The sequence below is a fragment of the Pan paniscus genome, chromosome 1 (assembly GCF_029289425.2).
Source record: "Pan paniscus chromosome 1, NHGRI_mPanPan1-v2.0_pri, whole genome shotgun sequence".
Taxonomy (NCBI): Eukaryota; Metazoa; Chordata; class Mammalia; order Primates; family Hominidae; genus Pan; species Pan paniscus.
In genome coordinates this window covers 126,089,807-126,113,038 of record NC_073249.2, presented here as the reverse complement: position 1 = coordinate 126,113,038, position 23,232 = coordinate 126,089,807, and the positions used below count along the sequence as shown (strand labels likewise).

The 23,232-nt window shown below is 34.7% G+C and overlaps 1 protein-coding gene across 4 annotated transcripts in view; it reads left to right on the top strand.

Annotated features, from left to right (window-relative positions):
• SLC30A7 (solute carrier family 30 member 7) overlaps positions 1-23,232 on the top strand; it is a 105,560-nt gene that overhangs the window by 20,252 nt on the left and 62,076 nt on the right. For all 4 annotated transcript variants that reach the window (XR_010110792.1, XM_055115495.2, XM_008960569.5 and 1 more), the window contains 2 exons: positions 2,168-2,218; positions 5,782-5,917. Coding sequence is in view for 3 of the 4 variants with exons in the window: in XM_055115495.2 (XP_054971470.1) it covers positions 2,168-2,218; positions 5,782-5,917 (187 nt within the window). In the remaining variant the exon portion in view is untranslated. The remainder of the gene's footprint in view (positions 1-2,167; positions 2,219-5,781; positions 5,918-23,232) is intronic.

The window sequence follows — 23,232 nt, the reverse complement described above, 5'->3', positions numbered from 1 at the left end:
CTACAGCTTTCCCAACACTTACTGTCTTTTGCTTTTTTGGTAATAGACATCCTAACAGGTATGATATGATATCTTATTGTGATTCTGATTTGCATTTCCCTGATGATTAGTGATGTTGAGCATCTTTTAATGTACCTGTTGGCTATTTGTATGTCTTCTTTGGAGAAATGTCTATTTTATTCCTTCGGCCATTTATTACTTTTTTATTTTTTTAATAAATTTTTTTATTTTTAATTTTTGTGGGTACATAGTAGCTGTATATTCTTATTATTTATTTATTTATTTATTTATTTTTGAGATGGAGTCTCGCTCTGTCACCCAGGCTGGAGTTCAGTGGTGCGATATCGGCTCACTGCAACCTCTGCCTCCCGGGTTCAAGTGAATCTCCTGCCTCAGCCTCCCGAGTAGCTGGATTACAGGCGTGTGCCACCACACCCAGCTAACTTTTTGTATTTTTAGCAGAGACGGGGTTTCACCGTGTTAGCCAGGATGGTCTCAATCTCCTGACATCGTGATCCACCTGCCTCGGCCTCCCGAACTGCTGGGATTACAGGTGTGAGCCACTGTGCCCAACCAGTAGGTGTATATTGTTATGGGGTACATGAGATGTTTTGATACAGGCATGCAGTGTGAAATAATCACATCATGGAGATGAGGTATCCTTCTCCTCAGGCATTTATCCTTTGTGTTACAAACAATCCAGTTACACTCTTTTAGTTATTTTGAAAGGTACAATTAATATTGACTGTAGTCACCCTGTTGTGCTATCAAATAGTAAATCTTATTCATTCTTTCTTTTTTTTTTTTTTTTTTGTACCCATTAACCATCCTCACTCCTCCCGCAGCACCACACTACCCTTCCCAGCCTCTGGTAACCATCCTTCTACTCTCTGCTTCCATGAGTTTAATTGTTTTGAATTTTTGTACTCCACAAATAAGTGAGAACATGCAATGTTTGTCGTTCTGTAACTCTTTGACCATTTTAAAATCAGGTTATTTATTTACCTTTGCTGTTGATTGTGAGTTCTGTATATATTTTATCAGATACATAGTTTGCAAATATTTTCTGTCATTCTGTAAGTTGCCTTTTCATTTTGTTATTTGGTTCCTTTGCCTTGCAGAAGCTTTTTAATTTGATGTAATCCTTCCTGTCTATTTTTGCCTGTTGCCTGTGTCAGTCTCTAAAATATCCTGTATTTTTATAACAGTTACACTGGTATGCTTTAAAACCTTGCTTTTCCAACTTTTTTGCTCACATGCATCCCAAAATAATGTTGAAAAACTGCATATCTCTTACACTTTTGGCTATCAGCTGGATTTTTCAGGGTAGCTACTTCTTCATTCCCATACAGCAGTACAATATCTAGATAGGAAATATTATATGGTGTTATGCTTTTATATTTCTTTGTTACATTATTGCAGAACATTGTTATAATGCTCTATCAAAGCTGTACTGATAAGGGTACCTTGACCTTTTTGGTGCTGTGGGCCATGAACAAATGACGATAGTAGGTACATTGTTAGTTGTGATCAGAAAGCTTGTCAGTCTTCCTGATGATCTGTTTAAACAAATATTGCTCATCTTTTGCCTTGTTTGCCTATATTTTCTGTTTTAATGTTAAAGCTGAATAGTAATTTTCAAGATGTTTAGAGATAGAAATTATAGCATTTTGTCATCATAAAAGCAAAATGAAAAAAATTATTTTTATCTCTTCTGTATCAAGAGTTTGCCACATTAATCTAGAAGCTGTTGAAAAACTACTGTTTACCATAGTCAAGTTATCTTTCTATCTTGGCTTCATTTCTTGGACCTCATAACTTCAAGCAATACATTTGGGTTTCTCTGAATTTTCCAATTTTAAGAGTATTAAAAGATATTTTATGAATACTGGAAGATTTTCACAATGTCTTTAATTTCCTGTGCTTTTAATCTTTTTAATACAATAATTTCTGAAATACTCCATACTTTTGATGAATTTTAAAACCACTGCCACTAAATTTACCTCCACTCAATTATTTTATTAAATTTAAAAAATAAATTTGTAAGTTTGATATGGCTATATAGCCATGCATTCTTGATGATGCATTTGAATGAAAAGGACTCTGAATTGTAAAAACTTGAATGAGGAATTGAAAACATGTTTTAAAATAACTTAATTCTCTACAGATGGCCCCTCCTTAAAAGAAACAACAGGACCCAGCAGACAGATTTTACAAGGTATGACAAGCAATTTTTATGTTTCTTAGTTTTTTGAAACTGCTTTTATAGTTTTGAAGTTTTAGTTGTCTGAAGTTTTCCTTTAAGAAAAATATAAAACATAGTGTTTGTGTTTAGTGTTAGCCTTTCTAGTGATTGTTTTTTATATACTATTAGATATATTAGCAGACATTCTTTTAATTGTCACTTGACTGTTTTCTCTGATTTGATAATAAAAGCAAAATATAGAGCTGGGTGCACTTGGCATGTCCCCACAATCCCAGCTACTCAGGAGAATTGCTTGCTTGCGCCCAAGAGTTTGAGACCACCTTGGGGAACATATGAGACTCGTATCTCAAAAAGATTCGGAAACTATTCTGCTTGAATATAAGTAATACCCACGCCTGTGACTATAAACATTGTATAGATGCTTCTTGATTTACTGTGGGGTTGTGTCCTAATAAACCCGTGGTAAATTGAAGATACTGTAGGTTGAAAATGCATTTAATACACCTAACCTACCGAACATCATAGTTTTGCCTTGCCTACCTTAAATGTGCTCAGAACACTTGCATTAGCCTACAGTTGGGCAAAATCATCTAACACAAAGCCTATTTTATAATAAAGTGTTGAATATCTCATGTAATTTATTTAATACAGTCCACTGTAGAGTACAGTATCAGTTGTTTACCCTTGTGATTGCTTGGCTGACTGGGAGCTGCCGCCTGCTGTTGCTGCCCAGCATCATGAGAGATGATCATAGCACATTATTGCCAGCCCAGGAAAAGATCAAAATTCAAAATTTGAAGTATAGTTTCTACTGAATGCATACTGCTTTCACACCATCATGAAGCCAAAGTCATAAATTGATCATTTTAAGTCGAGGACTGTCTGTAGGAGTATGTTTGCTTTTACAGGATTATTACGTAGTTTTTCCAAGAATAATATTTAATATGTTTTTATGTTGTGGGAAAATTTAGAGCTAAAGATTTAATGCAAAGTGAGAACTCCATAATATTTGTAGGCCATCAATAGCTAATACATGTGTAAAATTGTATATTACAAAGTTTTACAAGCCAGAGAAAATCAATCCTGTCTATGAATTATAGTAATTTTTTTGTTTTGTTTTGTTTTTGTGGGTGGGGGGGTAGGTTATTAATCAATCTCTGGCTCTGAGTTTCCATTTAGACTTTATTGTCAGGGTTTCCTAATTCCCAGCTATCTACTTGCCTTTATTAACTTTTGACTTCAGTCTGACTTTCTGAATGGCTTCTGATCCAATCTCAACTGCACCTATTTGTCTTCACTATTTCTTTATATAACTCTCGTTTTTTATTTTTTCACTGTGAATATATTCCTTCATACTGAGAAATTTATTTTCGGAAGGCTTAAATGTGTCTTCCAATCACAGGTTTTCCATTTACAAAAGATATGGAATTGTTTTAGAATAACATTTGCTGAAATAACTTATAATCATGCATATATGATGCATCTATATCAAGTACTATAAATTAGCCTTGATAATAAGAATTTAATTTTGAAAGTCATCACAAGTTGGAGGAAAGGAAGTTAGATTTGCCTTTCTAATTCTCTTTTATATAAGTTATTGTGAAAATAAATTCATATTTTCTGAATATTTATCAATTTATGGTGGCTGAAGAGCCCAGTAAATAGCTGAAGAACAGAGATAACTACCTGGCATTAAAAACTTCTTGTAAAATGACCAGGTAGATAGATACTCATACATGAAAAACTTGAATTAATTATGTTTTTCAATTATTTGCTACATCTTGACTCCTGGCTTACTAAGGTTTTGGGGGGTTAGGTTATCAGTATCCTACCACATCTTCTAAGGCTTTTAACTTTGTATAAGTTAAACATCCTAGTTTATGTTTCTTTCTTAGTGATTTTTTTCTTAAACAGTTTATGTAGTAAGAAGGCTTTAGGTAGTTTTAATGACACTTACTAATAAAACCAGTTTTCAGGTTAGCAAATAAATGGTAGCCAGGGACTTTCCAGTCTAAGGAAAATCAAGAACAAATCATTATTTTCTTACAAATCATTATTTTCTTTTTCTTTTCATGTTAAGAGTTATTTTCATTTTTTATTCTACCAAAACACTGATTAAAGAATATAAAGGCTTAAAAGCATGTATCATATATAAGAGTTTGTAGTTAGGGACCTTCAATCTGCTTTGATGTGTATTTTTTTTCCAGTTGTAGTTTTAAAAGTTAAAGTGGCCCCAACATTATTAACCTATTTAATTCACTGCTATTTGAAATACGTGATAGGAACCGAATATTTATTCTATAAGTATGTCTGACAAAATTTATTTCTTTTGGAAAAATTTTTAAGAAAGTTGTTCTTAAAGGACTGTTCTTTTTGAAGAACAGTTATAATAATAGAGTTAAACTGTATGTAAATGAAAAGTTATATGTAGGTAGTGAGGGATGATTTATATTTAATATAATATTTGATATAAATTTCCATCAGTGGCAGATAAAGTGAAGTATAATTTCCCAGAACACAAGATTTGATTTGACTCATTAGCAGTCAATTTTTAAGTTATTAGAACATTTCTTGAGTTTGTTTGTATTTCTATACCTAAAAATAATTACAGTTTACCCTTTATTGTGCAGTGAATACTAAAAAAGAAAAATCAAGTATTTCTCAACTACATACATGCTTTTTATGCATTAACTATTTCTTTTCAGATAGGGCAGATGATGGTATTGAATAATGTTCTATTTTTAGCAAGACATGATTGAAGTTTAAAAGAATGTTTTGTGATATAGAAATTTTGTATTAAAGATCTAAACGTTGAATAATTTGTCTCAGTTGAGTTTTTTCAGAAAGTATTGTACATAAATCTTACTTCTTGACATTTTAAATGGTTTTCTGGGCAACTTTGACTTACTAAATGTTATTATGTCTAAGTTTTTAGAATATCAGTATAACATCAGTATCCTACCAATTTAATATTTAATTATTAAAAGTTCAACATGTATTTTATATTTATTTAAAAATATTCAAATCAGTGCCTGCTTTCACATCACCTCTGAGTTTAGATAGAGCTTTTAGGATAATTAATAAGTGTAACAGGATAAGTGAAATTATGGTTTATGGGAAATTGTAGTCCCAAATGGTAATAATTGTAATCACCAGCAGAGGGCTCTGTATGTACGTATATCTATAGTTAAAAATGTTTTCTTGACCAGTTCTTTTAGCCTAATGCAATTTCCATCCCATAACAAATTACTGACTTTTGGACTCCTTTTAGCCAGAGGTGAATGTTCACAAACAATTTTTAAAATCAACTTGCTTCTCTACTTCATTTATATCATTAAGAAAAGGTATAAATTACCAGTCAGATATTTCAACCCCTGTTGATTTGAAACAGAAAGTGATTTTAATTCATAAAGGTACTATTACATGGTTAGTAAATGCTGAATATACATGCTTACTTATTTTTGAAGTTGATATCTAGTTTTTTATATATAAAATTAAGAGTATAGCTCTAGGATATATTCGTATTTTAAATTAACCAAAAGACTGTTTTGATTTTTATTATGGTTTATTTCTAGGTGTATTTTTACATATCCTAGCAGATACACTTGGAAGTATTGGTGTAATTGCTTCTGCCATCATGATGCAAAATTTTGGTCTGATGATAGCAGATCCTATCTGTTCAATTCTTATAGCTGTTCTTATAGTTGTAAGGTAAGTGTTATTGTTACTTTCAAGTATTAAAGTGAGACTGAGAGAGAAATATGTTACTTAAATTATAGGTCTAAAATACAAATAATTATGTTGGTTTTCCTTTGCTTGCTTTTTTTTTTTTTTTTTTTTTTTTGAGACAGAGTCTCGCTCTGTCACCCAGGCTGGAGTGCAGTGGCACTGTCTCGGCTCATAGCCATCTCTGCCTCCTGGGTTCAAGCAATTCTCCTGCGTCAGCCTCCCAAGTAGCTGGGATTACAGACAACTGCAACCAGCTGTACGTTAGTGCCCAGCTAATTTTTGTATTTTTAATAGAGATGGGGTTTCACCATGTTGGCCAGGCTGGTCTCAAACTCTTGACCTGAGGTGATCCACCTGCCTCAGCCTCCCAAAGCGCTGGGATTACAGGCATGAGCCACCGCACCCGGCCAGATACCCTTTTCATCTTCATATGTTTTCTGTGTTTGCCATGTATTTCTTACCTAGAGTTTGATGTTTCTTTTTGATATTTGGCAGTTAAATTTTTGGTCATAATTCAAATCAATAGTAATTTTCTTGAATCCAACATTACATCTATAGAGTAAAATAATGGAAATATAAAATATATTCACTATAGTTAGTGTATTAATCCTTTGACATCTGCATCTTACATTATTAAATGCAAAGGAATATCAAAGACTCCTCTGCTAGAACCATTTTTATTCATAAAGTCACATTATCATTGTAGAAGTCTTGTAAAAATGCTACCTGAAATGAATTATGTCCGTCTTCCCATCTGGCATACAAAATTCTTGAGGAAGCATCTGCCTCCTAGCTCTTTATCTTTCTATTTCCTACTATAGGGACAATGTATATGGAAAGATAAATGTGTGTAGGTGTATAAATTCTCAATAAATATTTGCTGAATTAGATTGTACAGTTGTTATCTTTTGAGTTTAACTCATCCTGAGATACATTTTATTATTGGTCTAATTTTTATCATAATGATAAGACATTATGTTCCATTTTAAAGTTATTTAAAAATTTACATATACACTGTATATGTCTTGACTGGACTGTTTTTATTTTTTCATTGTGATTTTACTGTCAGGAACTTTTTTGTAATGATAACTAAGATCTGCTAGAGGCCAGACTCAAGATTTTTATAGCTTGTAGTTTGTTAGAATAGATTTAATAAAGTATGATGAAATCATAATGTAAGATGAGTCATAAATGGAGATTTTTTTTAAAGTTTCTGCCTAAAAAAATAGGATATACATTTTAAACATACAGATTATTTTTTAATTTTTTCAAATTATTTGAACAGGGAAATAACTCGGCTATATAAAAGTCTGTTATAAGCTCAGCACAGTGCTTTACAACTATAATTCCAGCATTTTGGGAGGCTGAGACAGGAGGATTGTTTGAGGCCAGGAGTATAAGACCAGCCTGGGCAACATGGTGAAACCATGTTTCTACAAAAAATTTAAAAATTAGCTGGGCATGGTGGTTGTGTACCTATAGTTGCAGCTACTTGGGATGCTGAGGCCGGAGGATCTCTTGAACCCAGGAGTTTGAGGCTGCAGATAGCTATGATGGTGCCACTGCATTCCAGCCTGGGTGACAGAGTGAGATCCTGTCTCTATATAAAAAGGAAAACAAAAGGATTTCGTAAAGTTTGAAATGCCTTTTCTTCTTTAGAAATCTTACTGTACCTTGTTGAAATTTCAGCTTAGATGTCCCATATTCTGTGAAATCTGACTTTTGGTAATTTATTCACTGTTACAACTATACCTCTTTATTTGTGCTTTTAGTGTTCACTTAACTGCTTCTAATTCTTCTTAGACTAGGATCTTAATATTCACTTTTGTCTCCACTCTTACTATTCTAATTCTGGCTATAATTATGTCTTACCTGGAAAACTGTAACAATCTCCAGGTTGACCTTTCTGTCTTCCTCTAAACACATCACATTGGCTAAAATTATCTTTTGTTAATAAGGATTATATTACATATAAAAGTATTTAAATATTTTAATGACTCTTACCCTTAGGATAGGGTCTGAACTCCTTAGCAGGCTTCATGATATATTAACCTTGTTGACCTCTTTGGTCTCTCTCAGTACTTCTCAATTCATACTTTGCTCTTCAGCCACAGTAAGTTAGTTTTAGTTCCCTGAGTATGTTATCAGCTCTCTGGATTCTGGGCTTTGCTCATATTTCCTCTATTCAAAATACTCTTATACTTCATGTCTTTCTTGCCACACCCCCCCACCCCTTCCCACCAGCATATGTGTATGTATCACAATTACTCATCCTTCAGATCAGATTCAGTTTAAATGGCATTTCTTTGGGAAGCATTTCCTGATTCTCTACCTCCCAGGCTGGGTTGATTGCACGTATAGCACCTTCTACTGTAGTACCCTTTTCATGGCATTTACTTACCATAGCCTATTTGTTATTGCCCTCAAGCTCCATTAGGGCAAATTGTTTTTTCATTGTTTTAAAGCCAGCACCTAATTCTCCCTGGCCAAAAAAAAAAAAAAGAAAAAAAATTGGTACACTTTGAATTTGAATCAAAATAAATTTGTGGGTTTTTTATTTCAACCTCAGAGAATTACTTTAATTCCAAATTGGGAATTCTTACTTAGTTCTGTTCTCATTCATTTATTCCTCTAGTATAAATAAGTAAACATACACAGACACACAAAGAAAACTTGTTTTACTGAATATAACACACATTAAGAAAACTGCACAAATCATCTTCACCAAATATTTATTAAGCAGGCCCTCTCACCTACTTAATCGTAGACAAGATCTTCACTGTCTTGATCCTATAATAGGAGAGTGAGACAAGAAACAAATTAATAAATTAGACGGCTCAAATGCCAAATAGTTATTTGTATTGTGTGGATTTAAGATAGGATTATATGATAGTGACTGTGTTGCCACTTTAAATTGAGTAGATCTGGAAGACTTCTGAACAAGAGGCCTTTAACCTGAGATCTTATTGTCGTAAGAAAAGCTTGTCAGAGGAAGAACATTCTAGTCTAGGTATCAGTTGGTAGAAAAGCCTTGTGGTAAAAGCAGCTTTGATACTGAAAGGAGGCCAGCATGGCTGAAGCATAGGGAGTAAGAGGAGAGTGGTTTGAGATAAAGTTGGAGAAATAGGCTGGGGAAGACTACCTAGGGTTAGGAGTTTGGATTTTATTCCAAGTGCAATGGGACACAATAAGGATATTTGTTTTAAAAAATGATTTTGGCTGCTGTGTGGATAATAGATTATAAGGGGGCACAAGTGAGAACAGGCAGACCAGCTAGAAGGCTATTATTTAAAGTGGACCAGGTGAGAGGCCCTGGTGGCTTGGTCTTAGGTACTAACCTTAGAAATGGAGAGACACAGAAAAGTTAGAAAATGCTTTGGGGTACAGCTAACAAGATTTGCTTGAGAATATAAATGTGTGGGTCAGGGTTGAGTGAAAGAGGGGAATTAAGGATAGTTTCTAGAGTTTTTAATCTGGGCAACTGAGTGAATGAGGTGTCATTACTAAAAGAGAGGGGACTGGGAGAAAGGTAATGTTTTTATTTTTAAAGAGGACTGTAGATCAAAAATTCTGTTTTGGATATAAGTTTGAGATCTCTCAGACATTGATATGGAGAGTTCAAATAGACAAAGAGTGTACAAATAGGCATTCTTGGGAGCAACCAACTGAACAGAAAGGGTTGAAAATAGTCCACACCTGGATTTAAAGTCATGGAATGGTTGGTATTCATCTGGCATTGGAATTCATCTAGCATGAATGCCACAATTCCCACCCCTTCTGTTTTCCTGGAAGATATCCCTCAGTATGGTACTCCTGCCTGCTAAAACTGATTTAGCATCAGGGGCCCTTTCAATATAGTGCTTCAAGCAACCACAACCAGTCAACTACAGTTGGCTTCCAAGGTAAAACTTATTTGTCATCCTTGTCTAGGTCCTACTGACCTACTTATAAACTTCTCTGTAACTTACATAGATACATAGTTTCAGGTCATATGATTGGATTTCTTTTTGTTATTGTTAAGCTTTGATATTTTTATTATTTGCTCTTGTTTTTCTGATAACCAAAGTAATACTTTGCATTGCTATAAAGATATACCTGAGACTGGGTAGTCTATAAAGAAGAGAGGTTTTATTGGCTCACAGTTCCGTAGGCTTTACAGAAAGCATAGTGCTGGCATCTGCTTAGCTCCTGGGGAGGCCTCAGGAATCTTACAGTCATGGTGGAAGGTGAAGGCAGAGCAGGCATGTAGCGTGGTGAAAGAGAGAGAGAGAGAAAAAACAATGACTAAATCTGGAAATAACTCACTATTGTGAAGACAGCACCAAGCCATGAGGGATCTGTCCCCATGATCCAAACACCTCCCACCAGGCCCCACCTCCAGCATTGGGGATTACAATTCAGCATGAGTTTTGGGCAGGCACACATATCTAAACTATATTAACATTCTTATTGTGAAAATTTTAAACATTACTGAAATGTATAACTTACCTATTAAAAGGTTCTCATAAGCCCACCCTTTGAAGGTAACAGAAAAGTTTCATGTATCTTAAAATTCAACAAATGTTTTAGTACCCACTCTGTGCTAGGCAGTGAACAACATGGGCAAATAGCCTACCCTCATGGAGCTTACATTTTAATAGGGAGACAGTCAATAAAGCAAACGAACATGCAAATAGATAATGGACTGTCAGTTGGTGACAAATGCCATAGAGTAGGCTAAGATGCTATTTTAGAAGGGCTTGGAAAGTCTTCTGCATAGGGTAATATTGGAGCAGAGACTAAATGGTGGAGGAGAGGGATATGGGACTGTTCAGAGGAAGAATATCCCTGGTGAGGGAACTTCAAGTATAAACACACTGAGGCAGGAGCATGCCAGATACAAGGATGACAAGAAGGGCAGTGTAACTGGAGCGCAATGAGCAGGGCAGAGAGTGGTAGATACATGTTTATATATCTGCATCTCTAGAGTTCAGGGAGCAGGTTGGGGTGGAAGATAGAAATTTGGGTGTCATCAGATTATATATGTTGTTTAAAGCCATATTTAATAGACAGTTTGTTCTGAGACCGAGTATTGATAGAGGCGGGAGGCCTGAGAACTGAGCCCTGGGGGTGGTCAGGAGGCAGGTGCAACCAAGAAGAGTAAAGTGGAATGACCAGCGAGGTGGGAAGAAAGATACAACCATATGTTGTTTTAGAAGCCTTGTAAAGAAACCTGTTAAACAGGAAGGACTAATCAACTCCGCTAAATGCTGCTGGGACTAAGAAGAGTGATGAGAATGAAAGCCTGATCAGACAGAGTAGCTTCGAGAGAGAATGGGAGGGGAGGAAATGGAGATAGCAACTAAGTCAACTCCTTTTCAAAGCCTTTTGCTGTAAAGGGGAGCAGTGTGATTGCCTGGCAGCACAGAGGGCCCACTTTGAGGTTTGTGGTCATGAATTTAAAGTGCAAACAACCAGAATAGTTGTGTTTTTCTTCAGTCTTGTTCAGCTACTTGGTAAGAGGTATGGAATAGACAGAGAGTTAGATTTAACAGGTTTGGGGTTTTGTCAGGTGAGTACTGACAGTGAGAAAGGGGCAAGGCAGGGATTAGAGTGGTGAGAAATTAAGATATAAAGGTAATTGATGCATGCTTTAAAAAAAAGTGTTAGGTTCAGTGGTCTAATCCACTTAGTGGCCTAAGATAGGGTCAGTCTAATCCACTGAGCCTATCTTCCCTGTTTGGGAAGAAGTATTAAGAATGGAGGTATTAGGGGAATTGATCCAGAAATAGAAAGGGTTGTTCAGATTATGAGATGCTTGGAATTGAGATCTTAAGGCTTAAGGTGTGATTATAGGGGCAGAAGATAAGCTTAGCATATAGAGACCTGATGATGGGTGGATTGCCCACATGGATAATTTAAATCAAGAATAATGAAAAGAGTAGAGGTGGAAAGATAATAAGCCCATTACCAAATTTTTCAGTGACTGAAGGGGGGCAATCAGGAATTGTAACCCTGGTAATCAAGATGGGTAGAGGGTGTAATGATCTAATGGCAAGGGCCTTAAGGAAACTGTGCTGTAGGGAAGAAGTAGTAGGAACTGTGATAAATAGTGGTAGTGACAAGCAAGAAGGACATCTGCCTCACCACAAGCCCCAACAGTACTGGAGTGCAGGAGAGAAAACGGCGCTTCTTAATAGTGCTCTAGGGAAGACAGTGCCCTCCATTGGTCAGTTTTCAGGTAGAGCATGAACATGCTATGTGGCTATTTAGAGAAGAGGCTGAGGATTTAATGAAATTGCATATTTAAAAGTAGTTTTTTTAATTATGGGAATAATTATGTTGACAAAGAAACTTGGTAAAATATAGAAAAAGATAAGGAAAAATTACCATAAGAGACCCATGTTAATATTTTTGTGGGTTTTCTTTTGGATTTTTTCTTTTATTCTGAGATTCTTTTATTTTATTTTTCATAATATTTTTGTTTGTATTATGCATATGACATATTCTTTGTAAGAAAATTTTTAACAGTTTTCTGATTATAAAATATGATCATGGTAGAAAATTTTGAAAATAGTGGAAAGCATATGAAGTAAAGAAAAACTAGGATCACAACATGCAGAGGTCACATAACCACTGTTAGCAGTATTTCTTTACAATCATTTTTAGGCACATTTTAAAAAAAATTATTGAACTTCTACTATATGTAGATTGTTAAGCTTGGTCAGCATCAGAGAGCATTCACAGGTTTCAGATGAAAGGTAATAGTATAGTCATTATTTTAAGTCAATATTAAGTTTTGGATGACTAGGTTGTCAGCAAAGGCTTAGATTCAATGGTAATAAATGACAACAAGGTACAGAGCAACACATAAGAAAAATTCTTGTAAAAGGTCTGTGTCTAAACTATGCATTTATCTTTACATGTATAAGGGAGAAACTATATATAGTGTGTGTGTGTGTGTGCATGCCTGTACACACCAGATCCCAATTAGCATTCATATATATAGAGAATATATTTCCCAGATTGTTAATTGGCTCTCTCTGGGTAGTGTAATTTTAAAATTACATCTCTTGCCTAATTTCTCTATGGTAACATTTTTGACTTAGACTTTAAAAAAGCATAAGTTTTTTAATGAAAGTCAGTTAAAAAGTAGCTCCAAAGTACAAAATAAAGAAATTCTAGTTCAGCATTTTTTTCATTTAAAAAAGAAAACAAACTGAATTTATTTAAATGTACACCTGATAAAGAACTATTTGCAAGGAGATCACTCTGAGATGTTTTTCAAATTGGTAAAAATTTGCCTGATTTTAGGAAATAGTGAAAACTCTTAAAAAATCAACTAAATAGAGTATAAAGAAGTATTTTTCTCTACCATTAATTTTTATATATTCAGTATTTGCAGTTCATCAATAGCAAGAGAAATAGTGGCACTTCTTTTAAATTCTCTGGGTCTACTGCTGCTCAGTTGAAAACGTGCCATGGAAATATATGTCTATCCCTTCTAGCTTGCCCAGCGTTCCATTTTCACTTCCACAGTGAAAGTGATTTCTTAGAAAAAGACAGGTTTTTTTTTTTTTCAACATTTTCTACACAGACAAAGGGTGATAATAAATTTTGGGGTAAAACTGAGTTGTATTGTGATGAATTTTGTTTTGCAATGAAAAACAGGAGAATGAATATAATGTAAGAGTGTGATTTTTTTATTTTCTGAAAATATGATTCCTATAAGAGCTTTCAGAGTAGTTCTGCTCCTTTTTTCCCTAAGGTGAGTTGGGATAGAAGATGAATTCATAACTTAGAATGCAGAAATCTGGACAATTAGTTGTAGCTTTGAATCTCTCTGCAGTTTAGAGACGAGGCAATTTACATAGATCTGTAGCTTGATTTTTTTTTATTCACTTAAATGAAAGGGTTACCTATGCATGATGGATAATTATAATACTAAGCGGGATATAGAAATATACTTTGTTACTGGTGTGATATTTCTGAAGCCTTGCTAGATTTTTAAAAAAAATCAATTTTCTGTGTATCACAAAATCATTTGTAAGTACAAAGAAAAGCTTTTTAACCAAAAACAAGTCTTTTTGTTAGGTCTAAAAAGTTTTAAAATAGCAGCTTAATTTTAGAGGAAACAAATTTTTAGAGGCAAACTGAGGTACAGACTTTAGAAATGATAAATAATGGTCTGTATGAAATAGAATATATACTAATGGAAACAAAATTATAAACTTGAAATTCTAAATTATAAGAAATCGTCATTGTTCATGAATATAGGATTTAGACCCTGTACTGATTTTGATAAATTTTGTTGATTTCATATTTAAATAGAAAGAGTTGAATGGAATAAATTTGTGGTCTGTATTAAGTAAAAAGTAAGCATTTTTTTTTTTTTAATATGTAGAAAGTTACCATATGACAAATTCTGGAGATTTTACTTTTTTCAAAATTGTTTTTGGGTGTTCCCTAACAATTTCCTTTGTGGTTTGCCTTTCAAGTGGTTATAATTTGTGAACTATTACTTTTGGGGACTAAGATAAACAGTTTGCCAAGATTTTAACTTGCTGCTTGTATATGTGCCCATATTGTAAAATTGAACATATGGGAACATTATTGCATAGTTATTGTATTCTTTAATCATACATAAAACCATCATAGTAAGAACATTTATAAAACTGATTAGTCTAACAGCCTTTCTCAATTGAGAAAGAACACCCTAATACTATAAAGCCTCAATTTGTATGGAATTATTAACTTCTTACCTATGTATCTAGATAAGTACAGTTACGTATTATCCTTGGGGGAATTGAGAAATAGTCGCTAAAATCATTTTCTGTGTTCATTGGTTCAGATGAGGAACCCTAGTTAAAGGCTGGCAGAGGGTTTTATAATACTGGAAAGAACACAATGAGCATAGTAATGGTAAACAGAATTTTGAACTTAAGAACCTAATTATGTAAGAATATCATTCAGCAAAAATTCAGTAGTTTTTATTGAAACATCTGCTTTGTCCTCAACACTTTCTTAGGATCTGAGGATACAGTATCAGGTATTAATTCAGTACAACTACCAATAAACCGCCATTAAGTATATTTAAAAAATTCCTGACTTAAGCAAAATCTCCACTCATTTCCTCTCTCTGCCATTACATTACTACACACATAAACACACACATGCACAATTCGTAAATATGCCTTAACTGTCAATGCCTCCAAAAGGTTGTAACTGCTAGTATTAGAGATAAGGTTATCTCCTGGCCAATGAAGAGGGAGCAGGGTTTTTGGTTACTAGGATTGCATACTGGATTTTATTTTCCATGCTCTTATTTGAAACTCACTGAGTATTTTTTTTTTAATTTTTACTGTTCAGTTACCAGAGTTTAGTACCAGAGTTTAGTACTGTGCTCTTATTAAAATATTCACTGTAAAACCTAACTGCTTTTTGCATTGTTTCTTGTGGGAAATTGATGATTTTTAAACAGCCAACTTAAAAATACCTTAAAATACTACCAATTTGTAAATTAGGAGTCTATTTGTAAACTGGATTTGTAAATTGGAGTTAAAGTGTTCTGAGATACCATCTTCCAATCAGAGTTATTCAGGAATTCATTGTTGAAATGTATTTGGTTTCTTTTAAACATCAAGCATACTGTATTATTTTTTCCTTTACCCTAAAGCCAAAAACTCCTCAAAAAGTCAAATAAGAAGAGCTGTGTACAAACACCAGAGTGTGCTATTTCTGCTTTTAATCTAACCCTACCATTTTTGTTGTTGCTATATTTGAACTGTAGTTTTTCTAAGAAATGTTGTATGTTTCATCACTGACTTTATTGGAGTATAAAAGCTAAAATGAAGGAAGAAATTTAAAAATCAGAGTGTTGTTCCTTTTCCACAAAAGTTTTAGAACGGTTAGTCCCATAAGAAACTGCTTAATGGCCGGGCGCGGTTGCTCATGCCTGTAATCCCAGCACTTTGGGAGGCCGAGGCGGGTAGATCACCTGAGGTCACGAGTTTGAGACCAACCTGGCCAACATGGTGAAACCCCATCTCTACTAAAAATACAAAAATTAGCCAGGTGTGGTGGCACACATCTGTAATCCCAGCTACTTGGGAGGCTGAGGCAGGAGAATCGCTTGAACCTGGGAGGTGGAGGTTGCAGTGAGTCGAGATTGTGCCACTGCACTTCAGCCTGGGCAACAGAGCAAGACTCTGTCTCAAAAATAAATAAATAAATAAATAAATAAGAAACTGCTTAATATGGCCTTTTTGTGGTTTGCAACTGATATTTCTATTACAAAGCATGAAAAATAGAAATGTGAGTGGTGTAATATAACTAGATATATACGTTAGTAATTTAAAATCTAATGATGGTATATATGTGTAGGTCTGTGATTAAAAATCAAGTCAACACTTTTTCCTTTTTATTTATGCCTTATCATTGTTTGATATGGGATTGCTTGGTTTGTGTAGGTTTATTTAAGGAAACTTACTGGGAGTGTGTTAGAGTGTTCTAGAGAAGTGGAATACAAAGATCTCACCAAGTAATATGAGAGAGAGAAACCTATACACAAATAAAAACAATACAGAGCTAGACTATAAAAATGAACAAGGTATGGTATAGATGGTAATTTAATCAAGGGCCCCCTCTTGTAAAATTGTTGATGTCTTATCTCTGTTTACAGAATAAGTCTTATGGTTAAAGAGCTCTGTCATCTGCCCCAACCTCCCTTCCAGCCAGTTATTTTCCATAGCAGTTTGTATATATTATTCCACTCTTTTTCTTTTTCTTTTTTCTTTTTTTTTTTTTTGAGACGGAGTCTCGCTCTGTCGCCAGGCTAGAGTGCTGTGGCGCAATCTCGGCTCACTGCAAGCTCTGCCTCCCTGGTTCAGGGGATTCTCCTGCCTCAGCCTCCCGAGTAGCTGGGATTACAGGCATGCACCACCACACCCAGCTAATTTTTGTATTTTTAGTAGAGATGGGGTTTCACCATGTTGGCCAGGATGGTCTTGATCTCCTGACCTCGTGATCTGCCTGCCTTGGCCTCCCAAAGTGCTGGGATTACAGGTGTGAGCCACTGTGCCTGGCCACCACAATTTTTTTTAGCTTTATCACTTGTTATTTATGGAAGATACTCTCTATACTTTGCTTCCCCTGTACCTTTGCTCATAGTATTCTTATCTTGATGCCTTTCTTCCTCATGATTCCCATCATTGTCCTAACAATTTTTTTTTAAATTTTTTTTATTATACTTTAAGTTCTAGGGTACATGTGCACAACATGCAGGTTTGTTACATATGTGTACATGTGCCATGTTGGTGTGCTGCACCCATTAACTCGTCATTTACATTAGGTATATCTCCTAATGCTATCCCTCCCCACTCCCCCCACCCTACTACAGGCCCCGGTGTGTGATGTTCCCCTTCCTGTGTCCAAGTGTTCTCATTGTTCAATCCCCACCTATGAGTGAGAACATGCGGTGTTTGGTTTTTTGTCCTTGTGATAGTTTGCTGAGAATGATGGTTTCCAGCTTCATCCATGTCCCTACAAAGGACATGAACTCATCCTTTTTTGTGGCTGCATAGTATTCCATGGTGTATATGTACCACATTTTCTTAATCCAGTCTATCATTGTTGGACCTTTGGGTTGGTTCCAAGTCTTTGCTGGAGGCATGTCCTAACAATTCTTTAAGGTTCAGTTCTAATACTGTTTCTTCCATGAAGCCTTTTCTTCCATTTCTAAACTGTGTGTTTTTACCTTTAAATTTATCAAATTATTGTTTTCATAAATGGTGGCATAGTGTATCTCTATATACATACGTGTACATGCCAGTACATGAGCATAGGACTGAGTCTTGTTCAGCTTTGTATCATTGTGTTTGGTGCACAGTAATATTTGTGGAATTTTGGTGACCTAGATTGAGATTCAGCAGGCTTGACTTACAGTTCTGGCTTTGTGACACTCAAGTTTCTGGACCCCTCTGTTTTCTCAAGTGTGGATTTTTGACTTTATTCTAATTTTCATGGTTGTACAACTAAGTACCACTTCATGGAGTGTTTACACATGATACCTTTAGCATGTTAAAAGCCAAGGCTAATAATGGAAAATAAGAATTCTCAGAATATGGCCCACTTCAAGGATATAGAGACAGGAAGTTATCAGGACCTGAGAACAGAGATTACTAGAAAGTAGAAATTAAATATTGCACACTTAGAGAAGGCAATAAGGGGCCATTTAGGTTATGAACTATAAGAATATAGGACTCTCATCTTTTCTTTGCTCTATTATCCAGATAAACTGCTTAGATATTTTCATATTGTGGTAAAAAGAATAAGGAAGTCAGAGGTTACATCTTCTTAAGGTGTGGAAATATAATATTTTCCTAAGAAACTATTTAAACTATCTCTTTGTGCAAATGGAAGAAGCAGAACACATCTAGTGAGGATACACATAGATTATCTGTATCTATATCAATACCTATATATATATATATATAAATGTATGTAGGAATGCTTGTGTAGCTCTTCATTTTTGCTTAGCATTTTACATGTTCTTGTAATTTATTTACCTTCTCAGTATTTCTGAGAAATAAATCAATGTTAAAAGCAAATAAAAATCTGCTATTACTACCTACAGACATACTATGTACCCATGTAAGAAACTGCTCAATTGCAAGTTTTTGTCAATAATTCAGAACATCTGTGGGAGGATCGCTTGAGCTTGGGAAGTCGAGGCTGCAGTGAGTCGTGATCACGCCACTGCCACTGCACTCCAGCCTGGGTGACAGACCAAGACTCTGTCCCACAAAAAGAAAAAAAAATTCAGTGCCATGATTTTCTATTTTTAGCTCATATTTGAAGCTTCAAAGTATTTGTGTTTACTATATGCTAATCAAAGCCTTCCCACTACAAATTTAGCTCATTTATTTTTAGAAATACCCTCTATATAACCTAATTGTCAGAACTAGCCTTCATTGTCAACCCAATCAGTCAAATCATACTTTCAGAAAAAGTTCTTTCTTTCAGAGAAAGTCTTGCTTCATTTTTCAGTTACACAGCGACAACCGTCTTTTGACTGCATCAAAACCTGGGTTCCTCACATAGTACTTTTTATAGGCATGAATTCTAGTATGTTTCTAATAGTTACATCCAGTGCTTTATGCAAGTCAGTTTAAACTTTTCAGAAACCAAAACTAGTTCTTTTTACAATTTTTGCTACAATCTGGTGAAGTGTGTCTTCTGCCATTTTATGCATTTTATGAAGCAGAGTGGTGTTGGAATAGGGAATGGAGCTATAGTGATAGACTTGGTGACTAACTTATTTTTGGCTATCACCTATACACTGGAATAATCACTATCAAGTGTGATTTCTTAACTATCATAGTGAGTGACAGTACTTTATATGAGGTTTTTAAAGCCAACTTTGATGATGGCTTGGAATTGTTCAAGCTGTTTATTGTTTTTTAACCAATACTCCCAGCTTTCCTCCAAAAAAAATTAATAGCTTTATTTTAAGGTCTGTATATTGTGTAAATAAATGACATTAAAGAGATACAGGTTTTTACTATTGTTTGACAAAGGTGTCTTGGGACTTCTCTCAGGAGTGACATATTCTTTGTCAGTATCTGGGGGACAATAGAAGAGGGATTATTACTAAACCTATCATTACTTTAGTCATCCCACTTTACAATATGTCTGAACTCAGAACATTCCTAATATATGGGCCAGAATACCTTGTTCCTAATACCACTCTTTGCCCTTAATAGGAATTACATAAAACAGAGAAGCCATAAAACTATACCTCAGGTTTATGAGCAGAGACAAAGGCTTTTATTAAAGGCTTACCAGATACCAATGTTTCAAATTGTCTTCTTTTCGTTTTTCTTTTTTTTTTTTCTACTCCAGTGATTTTCAAACTCTGGCACAGTTTACCATAGTAGTATTTTCTGTGGGTGAATTACATGCTTTTCTTTTGTCAAGTGGCTGAAGTGGTAATTGTGAAATGGGAGGGGAGCAATAGAGAACTTACTAATTTACTAGACCAATTGTCTCAGTCTGGTGTCTGGTCAGTTTTGGAATGAGTACCTATGGAAGTGGAGGATCTGATATTTTATTCTCTTATAACTATTCTAAACATCTTTCAGAAAGTATATGGGTATCCCCAAGGGTATTTTTTTGTGATTAGTGTCACCAGAATTGTGAAATGTAGTACACACTCCTATATGTACTCTAGTTTGAAGACTCCTGCCCTAAGTCTCAGTGGTACCAAATTGTTTGCACTTTTTAGAGCATGTTAAGTTAGCTTATACCTCTGTATCTCTGCTCATCAAGTATCTTTTCCTTAGAAAATCTTGCCTACTAATGTCTACCTTTTCAAAATAATTGTGATAAGCATAACATAAAATTTACCATCTTAATCACTGTTAAGTATACAGTTCAGTGGCATTAAGTACAGTCACATTGTTGTGCTGCCATCACTGCCGTCCATCCACAGAACTCTTTTCATGTTGCAGAACTGAAATTCTGTAACCATTAAGCAATAACTCCCAATTCACCCTGCACCTCAGCCCCTAGCAACCACTATTTTTTCTGTCTCTATGAAGTTGTGACATATATAAGTGGTACCTTATAAAAGTAGAGTCATACAATATTTGGCCTTTTGTGACTAGTTTATTTCACTTACAATAATGTCCTCAAGTTTCATTCACTTTGTAGTATATGTCAGAATACCCTTTCTTTTTAAGACTGAATAATTCCACTTCTGAGTATTTACTTATACACATAGATTTAGTATATTTACTCATACTCATACACATAGATTATCTGTATCTATATCTATATCTATGTATGTAGGAATGCCTGTGTAGCTCTTCATTTTTGCTTAGCATTTTACATGTTCTTATTATTTATTTACCTTCTCAGTATTCCTAAGAAATAAATCAATGTTAAAAGTAAATAAAAATCTGCTATTACTACCTACAGACATACTATGTACCCATGTAAGAAACTGCTCAATTGCAAATTTGTGTCAATAATTCAAAACATCTGTGGGAGGTTTTGAATTATTTATTTAAACATCTGAGTATTTACTTGGAAGTGGAATTGCTGGATCATATGGTAATTCTGTTTTTAATTTTTTGAGAAACTGCCATGCTCTTTTCCATAGCTGCCACACCATTTTACATTTTCACCTACAATGCAGAAGGGTTGTAATTTCTCCACATGCTTTCCAAAACTTGTTATTTTCTGTTTTGTTTTGTTTTTGTTTTTATTTTTGTTTTTTGTTTCTGTTTTTATCTACCAGAAAACCCATTAACGTAACGCGTATCAAGTGGTCTTATTGTTTTGATTTGCATTTCCCTAATGATTACTGATGTTGAACATTTTTTCTTGTACTTATTGGCCATTTTGTATATCTTTGGGAAAATGTCTATTCAAGTACTTTGTCCATTTTTAAATTGTTTGTTGTTGTTGAATTGTGGGTGTTCTTTATATATTCTGGATATTAACTTTATCAGATGTATAATATGCAGATATTTTCTCTTTTTCCATGATTTGCCTTAATTTTCATGTTTTTTCTTTTGTTTCCTAAGCTTTTGGTGTCATATCTGAGAAATCAACCAAACCAATGTCATGAAGCTTTCTCCTATGTTTTCTTCTAAGAGTTTTATAGTTTTAGGTCTTACATTTTATTCTGAGTTAATTTTTATATATGGTGTGAGGTAAGGGTCCAGCTTCCTTCTTTTGCATGTAAAAATCCAGTTTTCCCATCACCAGTTATTGAGAAGTCTGTCCTTTCCCCATTGAATTGCCTTGGCATCTGTGTTGAAAACCATTTAACCATGTATGTCAGAGTTTATTTCTGGGCTGTCTGTTCTGTCCCAGTGGTCTATATGTCTGTTTTTATGTCAGTGCCACACTGTTTTTGTTACTATTGCTTTGTAGTAACTTGAAATTAGGAAGTGTGAGACCTGCAACCTTGTTCTTTTTCAAGATTGTTTTGACTATTATGGGTTTCTTGAGATCCCATAGGAATTTTAAGATAGATTTTTCTATTTCTAGAAAAAAATGTCACTGGGATTTTGATAGGTAGCTAATGTCTACCTTTTGAATACCTCTTATAAAATTCATCTCAAGGGGCATCTCCTTTGTGAAGCCTGTTGTAAACTACTATATAGAATTAACTGTTTTTTTATTTTGTGTCCTAAGCATTTCTAACACCTATCACACTTCGTTAAACTTACTTGTTTCTTTTTACTAGACTGAAGAATTGCCATATGTATTAGTTTTCTGTTGCTGCATAACACATTGCCACAATTTTTCCAGCTTAAAACAGTGCTCATTTATTGTCTCACAGTTTCTGTGATCAAGAGTCTGGGCACAGCTTAGTTGGCTCCTCTGTTCAGGGTCTCACAGGACTGCAACTGAAGTGTTGGTTGGGGCCATAGTTTCATCTGAGGCTCAGGGTCATCTTGCAAGCTTATATGGCTGTTGGCAGAATTTGTTTCATTACAGCTGTGTAACACACAGCAGCTTACCTTTCCAAGGTCAGCAAGAGAGCATCTGATCTCAGGGAGAGCTCCAGTCCATCTGTTAAGGGCTTTGCATCTGATTAAATCAGGCTTACCTGGAATAATGTCTCTGTCTCTCAATTTCAGCTTTTATTTTAGATAGAAGGGGTACATGTGCAGGATTGTTACATGGGTATATTGCACCCGGGTAGAGAGTATAGTACCCAATAGGTAGTTTTTCAACCCATCCCCCACTCCCTCCTCTCTCTAGTAGTCTGCAGAGTCTGTTGTTCCCATGTTTGTGGCCATGTGTAAATCAATAGATAATTCCTTAACATGATAAATTACATGCATCACAGCCCTAAAGTCTAAATCCCTTTCTTAAGGTGTAACACTAGAGGCATTACTACCAAAATAGGGAACTAGACAAGGATTGTCTCTGTTGCCTCTGCTATTTAACATAGTATTAGTGATCATTAGCCAGTAACATTAGACAAGAGAAAGTATTTGAGACTTAGAAATTGGAGCAATGGTTTTTTTAATGCCAAGTATATAATTATATGTCTGTAAAGCCCGTGAAAGTTGATGGGAAAACTATGACAGACAATTTAGCAAAGTTACAGATATAAGATTGATATGCAAAAATCAATGTTCTTTATATATATATAAACAAATTCCAACTGAATGATGTAATTAAAGAGAAGACACCTCTTCAGTAGCAACAACAAAGATAACGTAGAGGTTAAATGAGTAAAATTTACACAAGGAATTTAAACCCTTTAAAAAACACAGAAGTAGACTCGAACAGAG